Here is an 18,306-nt window from a genome sequence, read left to right on the forward strand (position 1 = left end):
CTTCAGAATTTCTGTTGACTGCATTTGATTTGACTATGAAATTGTCATTTCTTTTGTGCAACTCTGGATTTAAAATAACTGTCAGCACTGAATGAACCAAAGGAAAAGTGTTTAGCGTCAAAAGGAGTTGAGAAAAGAAATATAGGTAGTAACAATAGGGTGGGAAACAAACACTGTGGTACACACACATACATCAAGATACTAATCTACATCTATTTAAACACAATTGCTTCTTCCTCTGGATTATTTTGTTTCAGACATGCCTTTTCTCTCTCTCTCTCTCTGTCTCTCTCTCTCTCCATATATATATATATATATATATATATATATGTATATATATATATATATATATATATATATATATATATATATATATATATTAGAAACTTGTAAATCCCACCTGTCCCAATATAGTCTTCTCAGGGATGTGACGCCATACACATAAAAGCAACCCAAACACTTGACACTAGGTTACACTTATTCTTAGCAGGCATATTACCCATATAATTGTTTTTGTTTCTTTAAGGAAATATATTTGGCAGCATTGTTGCTTGTAATGTTTGCTATATTTACATATCTAACCTGGTACATAGGGCTCAACCACACCTAATCATGCTCATCTTCACTCTATTGTTGTGAGTTTTTGTATTGTTGTGCACACATTGTAGTGTTATAAATATAGGACTGAAGTATTAAACTGAAATGTTATGCTTTTGATTGACTTGGTTTTGTTGAATTTTGCGCTTGTACAAACAGCAAAATAGTCTCGCCCTATCCATGATTTACAGATGAGTAAGGAATTGATGTTATTTATATGCCCCTGTTGCCCTTCACTCCTTGCGTACAGTTGTTTTAGGGGCCAGACCGCACCTGGATGTTTTGCAGCACCCTTATTTAAGGGCTCCATGGCTTCTGAGATGTCCCAAAACGTCCTTCCTGAGTCACAGGGTGGAAAAATCCTTCTTCACTAAATTCTTGTGTCTTCCATCTCATGCTATAAACGTTGCGGTGACAGCAGTCAAGGTGTTTGGGTGATAAACCAAAGTTGTTTCTCAGCTGAATTCTGGTCTCATTTTGTAGAAACTTAGCACTTAGCATCCAGTGGCAACCTATAACTGCAGATGAAGCAATCAGCTGATTAAAATCATCCAATCAGACTATTTCTCTGACATCAAACTTAGCAGGCATCCTGTGTATAAAGCTGCTCAGAAGTATAGATCCTCAAACATAGTCTTTTTTCATTAAAAACAACCAAAAAAGACGATTCGCTCTATGTTTATTTTAAGGAAAAAGCTATGGATATGTCTTTTTAAATTCTTCTTATTTTACATAGAAAAGTCTTTCATGACAAATGTAAATGAACTGACAAGACACCCAACATACTCACTTTAGTGTGTGCCAACACCTAAAGAACTTACAAGTAAAAGACTATCCGGTAATGAATATACACAGTTACATTCCTCTCTGGAATATAAGGATATGGACCAACCCCTTTTCGTGTTCTTGTTACAAATTGTAATTTTTTTATGTATTTTTGTGATGGAATAATAAAGTTTATTTTCATAAAGTCAAGATTCTGTCGAATAGCTGCAATGCTATTACAGGGACGTTGACAGGGTTTATGTGGGCACACTCACCTTCAGGGTCAAGACATTCCAACCTTGTCGGTGCATCATCACAACCATCAACCTTGAGTCTTTAATTCCTGAACAAACAAGCATCATCACCCCAAAAATCAAAAATTTGTCTTTTCTTTACAATAATTGATGATAAAAACCCTCCTTATTCTGTTAACCAGTTAATTCATAAATGCAAATGTGTGTCATGTTGCTTGAAGTAAAGAAGGAGGTCGCGCGCGTGTGTGTGTGTGTGTGTGTGTGTGGGGGGGGGGGGGGTGGGGGGACGTGAGATAAACCGGGGCAGTGACGTCCAGGAGGTGGGCGCTGCTGGGTCTGAACGTGGCCAACGGGCTGCAGCACTGACTGTGCGAGCCTGTCAAACTCAACCCACACAGCCAACATGGCGGACTGGGGTAAGAAACTAAGTTGTGATATAGAGCTATCTGTACATCATCCGCTCGTTACTGTCTGTATTACAGGGGCACATCTCCCCGGTATTGTTTCACTTATCCGTTAGATGTGGTTTGTCTTGCCAAATCTTTTGCTGTCGTTTTTACAGACGCTGACAACTTCGAACCGGACGAGCCGATTAAAAAGGCGGCAGCGCTGGACAAATGGGAAGGCGAAGACGAAGATGAAGATGTTAAGGTATATCTAAATCCTAGGGCAAGAAATCTCTCTGCATGATGTCAGTACGTTTAGTATTCAATCATCAATCGAGTGTTAGGCGCCTCTGCTACGTGACAAACCCACACAAAGTCTTTGTCTCCCCGGCCATGGTGTCTGTTCTCGCCACGGGTTCTGCCTGACAGTCGATCCCAACTCTGAACCCCTTTAAGCTATATGCTAACGTTAGCTGACGGCTAACTCGTGTGGCTCCCTCATGAAGTCAGTTCTAACTCCAGTCTAGCTGACAGTATGCTAACACACCACACAACGTTGCAACGACCCGCTAGTTTGCTTTCCAGCTGAATGCGGCCAGTGTTACCCAATATCTGTAAATTTGTACGACTTCTTATCAAAGCGTTTCCAGTTGCGAGTCAATTATTTTAATGCCAGGCTAAATTTGGATAACGTAGCTGTAAGCTAACCTCTTGCCGGGCCACTCGAGCTAGCAAACTCGCTACCTACGGCATCGGCTTGTTTCAGAAAATGAGCTTTAATGCTAGGAAACCTCGACGGTCTGTGTCGATAACTTAAGCAGTCTAATCGAATTATACTGCGCATTGTATAGTCGCAAATCCCATCATTATCTAAAGTTGGTTGCATTTAATGACATTAGCGTGTGGGACTTGTTTGCATGTCCTGAGTTTCGATTATGGTCAGCATGAGGCAGCGTTAGCGTGCTAACCAACTTTAGCCGCTATCGGATGAAATCATCTGGGTTGATGACTCAACTCAACCAAGATATAGGCCTAGAACTTTCCCTCTGTCCAATAGACGTGTACTGGGAAGCTAGCGTCCAATTGATGCTACAATACAGGTGCTTTTTATTGCTGAATGTTGACATGTTTTCTGTCCAGAAACCTCACATAATTGACTCAGGGAAAGTGCTAGATCGAGGCCTCTTCAATTGTTCATTTTTCTGTGACATATGGTTCATTCCCAAAAGAAGCTGATTATTTCCTGACTTCCTAACTCACTGTGGTTACACTGTTTTGGATGCCAGACTAGTAGCTAATACAATTAATAATAGCCCAAAAACCTCTCCGTGTGGGCTGGTGTGTTATCAAGTCAAATATCAACACAAATAACTTGTGCCAAATGTGCAGTAATGAGAATACCGCTGTTTAAAATTGATTTTTTTCACTTGGAATTGTGAGTTTTTAATTTTTGGAGAAATTGAGGTGTGTGGGGAAACCAAATATATATATATTTGTTACCATATGACAGAAAAGGATGAGCCTAAAATAACTGTTGTTGTTGGAGTGGATTCCACCAATGGTACTTTTCCATACCCTATCTTGCATAGTTGTATCAAGTAGAACTGGTGAGTGTGTTCCTCTAATTTTTACAGTATTACTAGTAGTAGTATTACTAGTACTATATACTATATTAGTATATCTACACCCTCACTGGTCACTTCATCAGTGATATGATCCATTATCACAGCTCGAGAGGTGAGCCTATTCAGAGCGCCATGTATGTATGATAGAACAATTATCGATTCATCTTGATCATCCTAGTAATTGATTGTATAATTATGGAATGTATTTTTTTATACATGTTCAGACATTAGGGGTGTGACGAAATCTTGTGCCACGAGATCTCGCGAGATTAAACTCAGCGATATTTCTCCTCACGTTAAATGTCAGTCGCGAGGTTTGTGAACTAATATTTGTGACCTGTGGGGGCGGTAATGCGCCTTTGCCACGTCGAGCCTGCCAGAGCCTAAAGAAAGAGAAGGAGGAGCTTGAGCTGAGGAGAAGGAGGGAAGGATCGCTTCAACAATGACGTCCGAAAAGACCAGTAGTATTACCATTGAAGAAGCCCCTGCCACTTTCAAATCTTTTGTTTGGCAGCATTTTGGTTTCCCAGCGGAAATTATGAATGGCAGTAGAGTGACTGATAAGACACGGACAATATGCAAGCATAGTATGATAATACTGCCATACACCGCAGCTAATACGAGCACAATGCAGGGACATGTACAGCTCCACCACAGTTCAGAACTCAAATCAACTGCACCTGTGAAGAAAACACTAACAGGCCAGACAACGCTGACCAACGCATTCAGACCTCAGCTTCCATAGTCAAGCGCCAGAGCCACAACAAGAACACGAGACATAGGTGTTTTCATCGAAACATGGTTGCGTAGTGTAGCAAGTTGTCAGTGCCATACATGTTCAGGCTCTGTATTGACAGAGTAGAACTTTTATTTTGTTTTGCACTTGGGAAAAAAGTATTTTTATTTTAACTTTTATACATTTTAGTTTTTGTTTTCAATTTGTGGAAGTTTATGAAAGGCTCATGCTTACATCATGCAAGTCAAGAGTTACATTTCAAAATGCATGTGCAACTCGGTTCAATAAAGTCTGTTGGTCAAGTCATATACTTTGTCATTGTAGTTTTCTTAAAATCTCGTCTCTTCTCGTGAACCCAATATCGTTTCTCGTCTTGTTTCGTGAGCTGAGTGTATCGTCACATCCCTAGTAGACATGTTAATTGAGACTCGCTATTCATTGTTAGCTGCGGTCTGCACTCAACATGGCACATTCATGTGCACGCCATGATAACTAATAGCAGCACAGCTTGAATATAAAATGTGTTTTGTTTTGTTTTTTTACAAGGAGGGGGCAAAATGGGTAGTAATAGTCACAAAATAATTCACAGGCTACTTTAATTACAATGGAAAAATGGACATAATGAGGTTACGTCATCTGTCATCTATCACATTGCACTGACACATTGAAAATGTTGGCATGTCAGAGTGAGAGGCTTTGCTGCGTGGTACTTGTTGAATCCCTCTTTCTGCAATAAAACATCCTCCACAGACAGGTTTTGGTGCCTGTCGGCCATGTTTTGAAGTCATGCCATATTTCACATTGTTTCTGTTTGGTGGACTCAGAGTTGGTAACTGGCTCTTATTTTATTCACAGTTAAAGCTGATGCAGGACAGAGTTGAAGCAGAGCAGGCATGCACACACTCACACTGCTTCACTGCTCCTCATCTAAGGAAATACCACTCCTGTTCCAGGCTATCTGAATGCTGAAATGTTATTATTGATTTTTTTCACACACAAAAAAAATCTTTTAAAGACCATGCAACATATCATAGTGTTTATTTTCCTCCCCCACCCTTATCTGCCTGTGTCTAGTTATAGTGAATAAGTCTAGGGCAGAGCTGTTATTTGATCATATTAGCATGCTAATGAGGTAGCAAAAGATTGTTTTGTTTTTTTTATATATCAAAAATGGGCTAAACCATGTAATCAAGACCTGCAACAAGTGACCTGTCAATCAAACAAGAGCAATTACATGTTAACTGTTTTTATTTTGATATATTTATCAAGTAGAACAGAATCTGTAGCTTCAATTCTCTCATAAAAGGACACTGTCATTTGACACAGGATGAGACTTTTGACTGTTGAAGTAACTGTATAATAACTGTAGAAGTGATTTGGAGAAAAAAAAAAATCCTACCACCGCAGTAATGTAACTGAAATGAACCCAACTTTTAAGAACAACATCTTCATTGGTGTGGGTTGATTTGGAATCGGAATGTCTGCCAGCCGTCTAAGAGGCAAACAGACACCTACAGACTCTACGAGTTGTGTGGTAACATTGATAAATGCTCCTCTCCACACTTCTTAGTTTGTATCAGGATGAATTAATAACTGAATTAGAGGATTGCACAGTGTCTGTGTGTTTGTGTTAAAATGTTAGCCATTTTTGCAATTTATGTGATTGTTATGGGAATAAGAGGCTCATGGACTTGGAATAATAATGAAATGAAAACAGGACCTTAATCCAGCTGTTTTCAAGCAAAGACCAATCATTTTTGACAGCTGACATTGTTATAGACATATTGAGTTTGATATGTTGTTTTTACCTGTCCCATAAATGTCCCTTTTTTTTTTCTTTTTTTTTTTTACTCTTCATAGGATAATTGGGATGATGAGGAAGACGAGGAGTCCAAAAAAAAAGAAGTGAAAAAAACAGGTGTGTGAGTCACTGTTGGTTTCACAAATGATTATTCATCTGTTGACGATCCTGTTTTTTAGTAATGCTCTCTTATTTTTCCTCTTTATTCAAATTTTCAGAGACAAAGGTTTCTGAAAAGAAAAAGTTGAGTGAGAAGATCAAAGAGAAAGAAAACCGCTTAAGGAAAAAGCAGCAGGAGCTGAACATGAAACAGTCGTTGGACAAAGTCAGTTTTTCCTGCCGTAACTTGAATTATTTACTCACTGAACAAAAAAAAGATTTACAGTTGATATATTAAAATGGTGTTTGTTTAACATGCATACTTCAATCCATTTTTACAGGAGGAAGAACTTTCTGCTGAAGAAGAACTTGCAGAGAAGTTACGAGTGAGGAAGCTACAGGAAGATGCAGATTTGGAGCTTGCAAAGGATGCTTTTGGTATTACAAGATCACCTTTCAAAAAGTTCAACAGTGCACTTTTAGTTACGTGAATTGTAAAACAGTTCAACCAGTTCACATTTTAACTTGACAGTATTAAATATAGTCTTTTTAATAGGGCCTGCCTGATACGGGATTTTTGAGCAGAAAACTGATTTTAGAGCAGGATGATCACTGATTACTGATATGTGCTACTGAAACAGCAATTTATGAAAAATTACCCAGAAGGAACCCCGCCTCTCACCCGAAAGCCGCTGGGATAGGCTCCAGCCCCCCCACGGCCCTTAACAGGATCAGAGGAAGAAAATGGATGGATGGATGGATATTTTATATCTTCATACATGACAATTGAAATAAAGACCAAGGCGGAGGCACGGGGCGCTGTTCACTGGATCCACTGTTGCACTATTTTCACATCTCCATAGGCATTGTTTTCTGCATTTTATGTGCTATGTAACAAAACAAAACTAAGTTTGATATTTGCATGTCTCGGAAAACATACAGCGATACAGTGTACCTGTGATAGGAGGATGAGGGCTGATGTATCGTCGGGGTCCTGCTTTTTAATGTGTGTCGACTCAGAAGATATGTGCTAATCTTAAGACCCAGAAAAGATGCACTGAGCTCCTTGAATGTAATTACTAATAAATCCTGACCGGTAAGCAAAGTTTGGTTAAACATCAAGATGCCAATCTTTGAGTGCGTCCTCTCGTTCAAGGTTAGAGTCAAGGCTAGAGTCAGTGGTCTCTTTTTAGTTCCCATACTTTAAAGAAATGATTAGAAAACTGTTCATCTTTGTTTCTCATCAATACAAATTAATCTGTTGTTATTTTTACATTCTCAGTTTTACTAGGGTTTGTTAGTTTTGTAAATCAAATTTAAAAAAAAAACTACAATTGTAGCTTGTGTATCATGTGTGAAAGGACTTGAACATAAATATTTACGTGTGTGACATCACTGCATTGTTGTAAAACTCAAAACGGACGTGAATCTTTTTTTCTTCTCTTTTTTTAGGTATTGGCAGCACTTCAAATAGTGTCGCTGGCATTGACGCCATGTCTCCATCTTCCAAAGAAGATTTCACAGAGTTTGAAAAATTGCTGAAAGAAAAGATATCACAGTTTGAAAAATCTGTGCATTATTCAAGTTTCTTGGATTCTTTGTTTCGGGAACTCTGTATTTCATGTAAGTCCAGCATCTCCCTTCAGTTTAAGTAACAATATGGCTGACTGTTCTGATTTGGGTTTCAGTCAGAGCTGACTGTGCTTTTCTGTGTTTCTCAGTGGAAGTAGATGACTTGAAGAAAATCAGTAATTCCCTGTCAGTCCTACTTAGTGAAAAACAGAAACAAGAAAAGGTAAGTAGCTGTTTTCCCTGTGCATTTTCGCATAATTAATTCTGAGTAGGACTTTACTAAGGCTTCCCCCCCAGTTTACGTTCTTGGTCGTGTTGTACATCTTTTTGGACAAAAGCATCTGCCAAATGAAATTGTGGAATTGGAGACTTTATTTCCACCAGGGGGTGATGTTTACCCAGCTAAGAGGCCACAACCGCTGTATGCACAGTAGTGTTAATGTTGATGTTTGGGCTAAAAAGTCAGTTGCTTTGTTTGCTCAAGCAGTGGTGTATTTGAAATAATACATGTCATGGAAGACAGGGGAATGAATGAATAAAGTTAAAATTGTATTTAGTCTTACTCGTTAAACGGGCACCCCCGCGTGGTGATTTTGATCAGAATCGGAACTAGAAATGTCTAATTCAGCAACATTTACCAACGTTTTACTTTCACCAAGACTTGTAACTTGCATATATTCATAGCCTGATTTCAGTAATAATAAATTTGATATTTTGAAAATTGATTTATCTAATGACTCTACACCAGGGGTGTCCAAACCGGTCCAGTAAGGGCCGGTGTGGCTGCAGGTTTTCATTCCACCCGAGCAAAAGCAACACCTGATTCAACTTAAATCAGCTAAGCTGTGTCCACACAGCTCACTGGTTGGATCAGGTGTTGCTTTTGCTCGGGTGGAATGAAAACCTGCAGCCACACCGGCCCTCACTGGACCGGTTTGGACACCCCTGCTCTACACAGTATTTTCAGTTGCCATACTGATTATAAAGCTACATATCAAGATTATTCAGATTTCTCCTTTTAGATGCAAAATAATAAATGCAAGAAATAATGTTGGTAATACAAATTTAATCTTGGACTGCAAGAACATAAATGTGGAAGTTTTGACTCAATTTACCTCTTGTCACACTTGAAGTAGCAATTTATTCTCTGCTTCGTGAAAATAAACTTTTTTTTTTTATTCTTTACTCCAAATGTCATATGCTTTGTGGCTTAAGCAGCTTTTTATTTTCCACTTCAGCAAAACAAAGGAAAGAAAAAGAAGAAAGGAGTCGTACCAGGTGGCGGTTTGAAAGCACAGATGAGAGACGACCTGGACTATGCAGAGTTTGATGGTGGCTACGCCCAGGACTATGAGGACTTCATGTGACATTGGCTCTATCACCACTGTCCTCTCCCCCATCCAACCCTGAGCAATGCAGCTGTACCTTCTCATGCTGTCCAGTGCTATCCTGGAAAATCTGAACTGTGTCACCACCCCCTTCATTTTGCTTCAGTGATTATTGGGACTATACCAGGGAGCATTCAGTCTCACCATTTCTTTGTTTAAACATAAGGAATTGCCTTTTCTCTCTCATACCACCTTGACTCACACACATAATCATGTAGTATCTGTTGGGTGACTCAGCTTCAAGGAGAATACTTTGCAACTGGTCTTGTCTCAATTTTCAGGGCCCATTTTTAATTAAATGTTGCTACTGTCAAAACAACAGATACAGTATTGCGGTTATAAGTGTAGTGACATAGAAACACAAGGTTCTATGCAAATTCTTTGACCAGAATGTCATGTATATATTATAGGTCTCACTTACCTGTGGATGATTCTTAAACAGGAAAGTATATAGTATCTATAACTTTGGTTGCCAAATGCAGAACAATTATTGAGAACATTCATCTTTATCTCTGGAAATGTTGCATTCTGTTGTAGTTTTACAGAGATCACATGACATTCATTGTAATATATAAAAGGGATAGCTAACTATAATAAAACTGACTTTAAAACTTCATAGCCATTCTCTTGATACATCTCTCAAATGTCCCTGAAAATTTGGAGCAAAGATTGCTTATTGGTATTTTTTGTGCATGACAAAAATGTACTTTACTAATTTGATATCTACTAAGCTAATAAGGTGTGGCAAGTGGATTAACTTGCTAGATATGGTTTCCTAATCATTGCTTCTGCAGGCTTGTATCAAGTGTGATGAGGAGCGGGGATTTATGGGCCTCACCCCACCAGGTCTTCATATGGGCTAGTTATTTGAAAGGGGTGTGTTATTCTCCTCTTCTTTTTTTAAACAGTTGACCAGTTTTCAATGTTACATGAACAGTTGGATACATAACAGTGATGAAGATACAGCATCTGCAGTGTTTTATAAGCATCTAATTTAATAAACCACTGGTCAAAAGGATAAATTGTTTCTGCTCTTGTTTACATAAGTGACAAAAATCTGAATCTAATGAGCACCGTTCAATGAGTATTGATTTAAAGCATGTGCAATAAATATGCTATTTACAGTTTCAAGTAAATATCACCACAGTACATTTAAAAATATGAAATTAAGTGTGAGTTTCATGAAGACTCAGGGAATAGCTCTCGATTTGTTTATAAAAGATTCACCTAAGCTGTAAAAATGTCACTGTGAAATATTTGTGTCCAAACAGGTTGAACATTACCGCTCCCATCTCTACTGTGAATGTCGATCGGGGGTCCTGATTTTGAGAATCTTATTTAGCTTGTGGCCTTAGTGCGTCTTCCTGTAGGATCTCTGGTGCTGCGTCTTCGACTGTTGCGGGGGGCGTTGGCCCTCTGCCGACGTCTATTCTGCCTGCTGTCTCCTCTCACCACACTTGTCACTGTCTGACCTTGAGACCGCTGCACTGCCTGGAAGACACTCTGGCGCGTCACCTCACGATCTCCGCAGGTGAACGTGAGGGCAACACCCTCATTGTTCTTCATGACCCGAGACGTGCCATCAGAGGTGCCATCAAAGCAGCGTCCAAGTGCAATTTCTTTGGCAGTACGGGGATCTTGATCTGTCACTGTGTAGATTCCATAATTATGGCCAAGCGGGTCAAGAGGTGCAAGCATGGTGAACTCGTTCGTGTCATTGTTGACGGCAAGTGGCAGGTGATTGACCAAATATTCCTGGAGAATTGAATTGACGTGATCTCTCTTACAGCTACCTTGTGGAATCACCTTCACTAAGGTGCGATCTACCCGTTCCTGATCGTACAACATGCCACTGCACTTGAACTCCAGGCAAACAGCTGATACGGTTGCCTGGTCCATGTCACGAATACTTCTAGTGTCTCGGAGACCATACAGCTGGCCCACAGTCTTTGGATGGGTGCCACCCATGTTGCGGGACCGCACATTGATCTCATGAGGGCTGTTGATTTTGACTTTGATGTAGCAGGCCCGGTATTCCATGGGCTTAGGCCACCAACTCAGGTAGTCCTCCGTCCAGCTCATCGGATCATCCTCATTGAATGGCACAGTGTTGTAATCATAGCGATCTCCTTCCACTCTGGAGAAGCGGAAGTGTGCAGCACTGAACGGGGCCTCCTCACATTCTTTCAAGTTCTCAAATGCATACACTGGTCCGTTGCCTTCCTCAGCTGTATTTGAACGTGGTTTTGCCACATTGATGCTAAATGCTGTCTTCTTCACTTTGGGATTTTCATGGTCAGTGCGCCTGTAGTTTAGCTTTGTCAGATAGGGCTGAGGCACTCCGATGAGGTTGGGATTGAGTTTGGGAGCAGATGGGACAGCCTCCAATTCTTCCCCTCCTAGGTTGGCCATAACATATGCCGAGTAGGCATCTGCTTTCTGTTCATCACAGAAGGCAGGAAGACAGGCACCATTGGGGCCTGTGATGACACTGTCGAAACGGCCCCAGGCTCGTGGGTTAGATGAATAACCAGCAGAGGGCTCCATGTTTATAAGACTCACAACAACTCCCTCCACCTGTTCACTGGGCATGAAGCGTTCACTGCGGAAGGCTCTCACTTTCACATAACACCTGCGGTTCTCTGGGACATCCAGGTTAAACAGACGCCTCTCTCTGATCTCCATGTTACCGATCAGAAAGGTTCTCTCCTCCCTTTTGCCTCTTGATTTCTTCTCCACTTTCAGACTTCCCTCCTCCTCCCACAGGCCAGTCTCAGGGTTAAGTGACCATAACTTCATAGTACTGAGGTGCTCAGGCATTGTCACTTGGGCAGAGTCCAAGAACACTTTCACTTCACCTGCATTCAGGGGCTCACTGGTTTCCTCATCCCTAAAGTCAACAGAGAACATCCCATATGTTCTCAGGGGGAGGGTGTCTCCATCATTTCCTACAAAGTTGAGATCACTTTGGGCTGCAGCAGCAGTGGAGACATTTCTGGGGTCAAGGAAAGTAACACTGGCATTGACGTTACCCATGAAGACTTCCCCATTCTCCTTATAGAAGGAATTGGGAGGAATCTGAATGTGAACCATCGGATCCTGGCCCTCTACTTCCCCAAGTTCAAGAGTGTTTGTTTCCATGGAGCTAATGGTCACAGGAGCTTTTTTTCTGAGAAGTTTGATTTCATGGTAAACAGCACCCCCTTTGGTATTAAATGGAAGAACCTTTGTGGTGTTCACAAATTTCTGCATGTTGTCCACTAAAGTCAAGACAAGTCTCTCTGTTTCAGGGGGAACTTGGATGGTAAAGGTACCTCTGTAGCCTGTGCGGCCGATTCTGACACTATTCATGTAGATATGGCCGAATCTCATTGGTTCACCATTGTCTGCAGCAACTGCCCTACCATGGACAATAGCCTTCGTGTCCACACATTTCTGGCAGCCACACTCAGTCACCACCATGGTGGGTAGTTGGTAACCCTGGCACGTTACCTGCCTCTCCTCCATCTTTGCTACTCCACAGCAATAAGACACTTTGTCTTTGCACCTGATGCCATTGTCCAGATGCCCAGCACAAGTGCTTGTGGGGCACTTGCCCACATCATAGTAAAAAGAATTTGTGCTGTTTTGGTAGCAGTCATGTGGAAGTCGGATCAGGTGGGATTCAGGTGTAGGGTTGCATGAATGGTCATTTCTCCCTGGGAGAGATTTAGAAATAAAAAGAACGATTCAGTTTCATCATCGTGTCACCACATTAAAACATATAACATGAATATTACATAATTTAATGTCTTTTTTCTCATATCTTTGTATTATTTTAGTACAGCAAATTTATTGAGAACACACCTATAACTTTGAGAGAAGCTGGTTTGGTCTTAATGGCCCCAGATGAACCACTTGCTCGGCAGTAGTAATCCCCAGCATGCTCAGGAAGTAGATCCTTTAAGACCAAGATGTCCTCCGACTGATTCTCCAGGAGGCTGTTGTTATGAAACCTGTTGGTTCACGCAAGAAAAAAATACAACTGAAGCAAAGGAATGAAACAATGTATGAAAAATAAAATGAATATGTGACACAAAAATGGTATTTTCTGAGTACAGGAGTACAGTGTAAGTCTCACCATTGGTAGTTGTCTGGTTGAGGCGTTCCTGCCACCTTGCAGCAAAAGGCAGCAGTTTGTCCCTCCTGTCTGGCCTTGCTCTCTGGATTGCTCACCACATGAAGCTTCTCTGCAAATCGTACATCAAAGTGAAAAATAACCTCACAGCTTCCAATAACTGGCTCTTAAACACAGATTAAGAGATGCTACTGTACCTATTCTTTTCAGCTGAATGCTGAGGACTGAGGTACGTTCTGTGGTGTGAGGGACAGTAATGCGATGGGTGGTGTGACCCTGCAGGCTAATTGTCAGGGTGATGTTACCATCAGGGCAGAGACCAGGGATGCGGAAATGTCCATTGTGATCTGTGAGGGTCAGGAGTTTGCCAGAACGAAGAATTGCAGCCCCTTCAGCAATTAGACCCCCAGCACCGCGGACAGAGCCCAACAGGATGTGCTCTTCACACATGCATGCATCACAGTCAGCATTCACCCTTCCCATGGTGCAATGTAGAGAGCAATCTAAAAGATAGGATAGAACAGGATTGTTTTAATGGAATGTGTCTGAAAGCTGAGTAAAAAAATAAATAAAAATCTCTCTTGGACTGCGTACAAGACAAAGAGTCTGTGGTCATATTGGTGGTCGTAATGGTCATACATGCTGATTTTAAGCAGATATCCTGCTCCCCCTATCAACAATGTTAAGGAAAGGATGCTAAGGTTTGCTAACTCACCCTTAACACAGTGCTAAGTTGAAATACAAGATAATATAGATTGATTTGCTTGTATTTGATAAATATATAAATAATGTGTTATAAAAATATTAATTTGAAAATTTTATCAGATGATGGCACTGATTAAAATGTCAAGTGAACAGTAAACTCATTTCAATGCTTCTTGTGGTGGGCACAAATTTTTAAACCAATTTTCATTCATCTATTATACATTTAATAAAACCCCTTCTCACAAATGGGATGGTGACCCCTCATGGTGGCAGAGGAAACATCAGAGGTTTTTCTGTACTCAGTGTTTTGAGTTAAGTTGATTTCAAAGCTCAAATGAAATGGTTGCCATCCCTCAAGCTGCTAGTCCAGCTAAAACTATAGTCTGCTTGAGATGAACCAATGCCAGCTCACCTGTCAACAGGCACTCAGGTCCATTGCATGGTTTCCCCTCTACTTTGGATCCTCTGCAAGGTATCGAGCGTGTCAGGCAGATTCTGGAGCGAATTTGGACCCCCACTTGACCACAGAGGGCGGGGCATGGGCTCCAGTCTGACCATGGACCCCAGGTATCCTGGAGGTTCACACTAATATCTGCTAGCAAGTAGAACATGATTGACATTCAAACTGTGACCCAAAGAAGAGATTGTATGTCATGTTTTGTATTAGAAGACTGAGTGAAAATTCTTGGTTGTAAGTTTCATTGGGAATAATTGGAAAAAAAATGTATATAATAGATCTGCTTTGAAACCAAACCTCTTGGACAAAGGAAGCGGACTGCATAGTTGGAGCAGTTACGGTCTGGACCTTGTTCCTCATTGAGGCACCAGAAGCCCACATTGGGGTCTGCATGGATCGTCTCTCCAGTTTCACGTGCCGAGACCCATTCAGTTGTTCTGGCTTCCAATGCCCTCGGATTCTCACACACTCGGGAACGATAGTAGAAACGAATGGCTTCAAGCTGCTCATAGTCTCCACGTCCTCCAGGGTGATCAACATTGAACCATGTGGTCCACTCATAGTTGTCTAGACAGTACAGAAGCAAGCATGGGGTGACACAACCTACCGAAAGCGTCTTAAACAGTTATACAAACAGTACAAAGTCTGGGAGCAAAGTTACCGTCAGAATGGTGCACAGCAGGGTTAGAATCTCTGTTGTCTCTCCTCCATCCTCCTGCAAGAGCCACATTAAATGATGAATGTCTTTTTTGCACCTTACATGATTTTGGTGCCACTATACCTCTCAGGGAGAATATAATCTGGGTAACTTTTAGAAAAATAAGGCATTCAAACTACTGGCAGTGTTCCTGCTTATTAATTGCAGCAGTCGGTGTGAACATCTTTAGATCATTGTGTTTGGGCAAATAGGAAAAACTTTATCAGTTTTGTAGACATCTGCAAGTGTCCCCGTGTACCTCAGTCTGTTTTTTTTAGACGTACTGGAGAGGGTGTGGTGCTTTTCAGTACATATATGCTATAAACAAGTGAGGAGAGACGATTCTCAGCATCCTTGTGAGAGACCCACCTTGAGCTGCAACAACAGAGGCTGTGCTGATTCCCAGGATGAGAAGGAGCCGCCTCACTGACATTCTCACACTCTACTGTTTTGGCTGACCCTTGAACTTTCACCTCTGGTTATGTGAGTTTTGACGCCAGGAACTCTTAAGAAGATAAAGTCCAGCAGCACTGTCTCACTAGTGGGAATATGAAGATAAAAGAATGGGAGGGAAACAGGACATCGTCAAGAAACAATGCTCCAAGTTAAAGTTTCATTACTAGAGGATGACGACACACACACACACACACACACACACACACACACACACACACACACACACACACACACACACACACACTCTACTGGAGATATTATGAATTAATCTAAGTGATTTGACATACCACCCAGTTAAGTGTAAAAAAAAACCAGACACATTTTTAAACATTATAAAACCTTGAAAACAATAGTTGACAACTAAAACAATAATGAGTCTTAAGCATAGATTCCAATGTCTCTGGATTTAATGTTTTATAGTGAAGAAAACATTACGGGACAACCCCCCCACCACCACACACACGCACACACTCAAGTTACACATCTGTGTTAGCCATCACCATTCATCAGGGGAACTCTCAAACATTTCTGCATTCACTAGCACCCCCCCCCCCCCACACACACACACACACACACACACACAAACACAAATTTTGCGTCTGCAGACTGTGAAATTATGCACAACCAAATTATTCATCACCTTACGCTTCATTGGTTTTTAAGGGTTCTAATTACGATGACTGAGAAACACATGTGCATGTTAGAAATGCATCAACATTCCGAGTAACTTAGCAAGTGTCCATACCTCAGATTGCAGGCTTTAGTTGGAAACAACTCTCTAATGTGAAACGTAAGCCATTAAATCAATAATTCCTCTACTTGAATCTTACATGTTAGCACCTTTAGCGAGAACACATCCTCCTCTATGACATCAAACAGATTAATATGAATGCATGGTTATAGCTAAGGATTTCTCTTACCTCTTTGTTGATGGACCTTATTGATTTTATGGCTCTTGCAGCACTTTTTTTTAAAATGGGAATGTCCTTCTCTATCAGTGGCTTTATCTCTCCTTTTCCTCCAGTCCTCTCTCTAGTTTGACACACTCCTTCTCTGTCTCTTTTATACTGCTCGGCCTCCGGCACCCCTCCCTCCTCTCTTGGCAGTGTGCCACAGTGTCCTTTGATTTCTCTATTATCCTTATAATGTATCACCTTCATTGTACAGCCATGACATCCAATGGTTATTAGATAGGGCTTCACAAGAATGAGGGACAGTCAGGAGGGAGTCTGAGTAACAAATGCTGGTGTTAATAAATAGACCCCCCAATGCTCAGAATCAATGCTGAGTCTAACGGGACATTTTTCCTCTCTTCTACGGCTTGTTCTTTGTATTGCGATACTTTACATGTGATGGTAAAAGAAGATGGAAGTATGTGGCACAGTCTATATTAACTGTTCTGTCTATGCTGACAAGCCCCTTCGGAGTGCATATTAAAGCTGAAAAACACCTCACTGCTTGTAATGTGAAGTATTTTTTAATTAGTTGGCGTTAGTGGCATCAATTAAGACATAACTGCTGGTTAAAACTTTCTAAAGAAACAAAATTAAAATGTAGAAAACACTTAAGAATAGTTACCGAACAAAAGTTGAGATGATGTGACATGTGAGGACAACTAAGTTTGAGAGATTTGATGGCATTTTTTTTCTTTTTTTGGTACTGTAACAAAATAAAAGCACTCATTCCTAGGTTATTTTGTGTACTGCATCTATCATCCGGTAAACAGTGTCTGGTATTCACTGAAGGAGTTCCACACACAATCCATGAGCTGACCTCACCATGTCAATTCCAGGCAAAGAGCACACACGCAGTGGCAGGAGGAAAAACCAGTCTGCTGCTAACTCTTTCCAGCCTTCACTCACTTCCTTCCCAGGCTGAGTGAAAGGAGGTTTGACTTGAGGTCAAATGCTTTATACCTCAAGTCAATTGCGTCGGCAATTTGTGAGAAATAATCAGTACGAGGCAAAAGGCTGCAGAAAAACAAGCTCGCTTCACGATAACTGTCGTCTAATTGCTGAGATGACAATCTGGGCCAGAAAAATGGAATATTTAAGTGAGTTTAAGTTACCAAGGTGTTCGTGGATAAAATATAAAAAGAGTCAAATTTGATAAATATTTACTTCTTTCTACTCCTTTTGAAAAATTGAAATGACTGCCTCCTGAAAGTGTGTCTGTTCATGTTATTGGTATTCCTGTTTTCTTACATGTTTTAAACATGTAATGAAAAGATGATCCACGAACAGAAGCGATGGATCGAGGTGACCTCACCAGCACACTGTTGAATATTGATCCCCATTCACTTCATGTTTGGGAGATGAATGCAACACCGTTTCTTGTGAAACTCCAGTGGGTTTTACTGGGCAAAGACAATTCCCCCGACCTTCCACCTTCAATCAGCATGAGATTGAGTTGATAATTAAGGATTTTTTTTTTTTCCCAGTGAACAATCCCTTGAATGTATGAGTAATCACGTGTGTTTGGTTTTGAGACCAAATTCAGACAAAGCAACAATAATGTCAGTTATTTTCCAAAGGTAGAAATATCCTACTTGAACTAAATTGCTTTTTAATTCCATCCCAAATCATATATTTACGTAACATTTGTCCACTTGTCAACACTGGATAGACTTCTGAGCCTTTTAACGTCACACA

The 18,306-nt window shown here is 40.7% G+C and overlaps 2 protein-coding genes and 1 long non-coding RNA gene across 3 annotated transcripts; 1 reads left to right on the top strand and 2 right to left on the bottom strand.

The window, feature by feature from the left end:
- Positions 1-412: 412 nt before the first annotated feature.
- LOC147269243 (uncharacterized) lies at positions 413-2,544 on the bottom strand. The gene is made up of 3 exons (XR_015109613.1): positions 2,373-2,544; positions 1,638-1,705; positions 413-1,115 (listed from the first exon to the last, which is right to left on the bottom strand). It is a non-coding gene; the product is annotated as an uncharacterized LOC147269243 (long non-coding RNA).
- eif3jb (eukaryotic translation initiation factor 3, subunit Jb) lies at positions 1,920-10,238 on the top strand. Its single transcript, XM_086181398.1, has 8 exons — positions 1,920-2,032; positions 2,179-2,267; positions 6,224-6,281; positions 6,383-6,489; positions 6,605-6,701; positions 7,716-7,886; positions 7,985-8,058; positions 9,074-10,238. The coding sequence occupies exons 1-8, from the start codon at positions 2,020-2,022 to the stop codon at positions 9,200-9,202; spliced, it is 738 nt and encodes a 245-aa protein (XP_086037524.1). The 5' UTR covers positions 1,920-2,019; the 3' UTR covers positions 9,203-10,238.
- Positions 8,853-16,677, bottom strand: cilp (cartilage intermediate layer protein, nucleotide pyrophosphohydrolase). Its single transcript, XM_086181413.1, has 9 exons — positions 16,576-16,677; positions 15,569-15,737; positions 15,164-15,217; positions 14,800-15,069; positions 14,458-14,637; positions 13,538-13,843; positions 13,344-13,452; positions 13,070-13,218; positions 8,853-12,921 (listed from the first exon to the last, which is right to left on the bottom strand). The coding sequence occupies exons 2-9, from the start codon at positions 15,630-15,632 to the stop codon at positions 10,562-10,564; spliced, it is 3,492 nt and encodes a 1,163-aa protein (XP_086037539.1). The 5' UTR covers positions 15,633-15,737; positions 16,576-16,677; the 3' UTR covers positions 8,853-10,561.
- Between the last annotated feature and the right edge of the window lie 1,629 nt (positions 16,678-18,306).

Source organism: Aulostomus chinensis, chromosome 2 (genome assembly GCF_037954235.1).
Source record: "Aulostomus chinensis isolate RoL2024-O1b breed Wild chromosome 2, RoL_Achi_v1.0, whole genome shotgun sequence".
Taxonomy (NCBI): domain Eukaryota; kingdom Metazoa; phylum Chordata; class Actinopteri; order Syngnathiformes; family Aulostomidae; genus Aulostomus; species Aulostomus chinensis.

Coding starts and splice junctions, on each gene's coding strand:
- eif3jb (XM_086181398.1), top strand. Junction 2,268..6,223: donor ACGAAGATGAAGATGTTAAG/GTATATCTAAAT, acceptor TACTCTTCATAG/GATAATTGGGATGATGAGGA. Junction 7,887..7,984: donor TCGGGAACTCTGTATTTCAT/GTAAGTCCAGCA, acceptor TGTGTTTCTCAG/TGGAAGTAGATGACTTGAAG.
- cilp (XM_086181413.1), bottom strand. CDS start 15,632: ATGTCAGTGAGGCGGCTCCTTCTCATCCTGGGAATCAGCACAGCCTCT. Junction 14,638..14,799: donor CCGCTTCCTTTGTCCAAGAG/GTTTGGTTTCAA, acceptor ACTTGCTAGCAG/ATATTAGTGTGAACCTCCAG. Junction 13,453..13,537: donor CATTCAGCTGAAAAGAATAG/GTACAGTAGCAT, acceptor TACGATTTGCAG/AGAAGCTTCATGTGGTGAGC.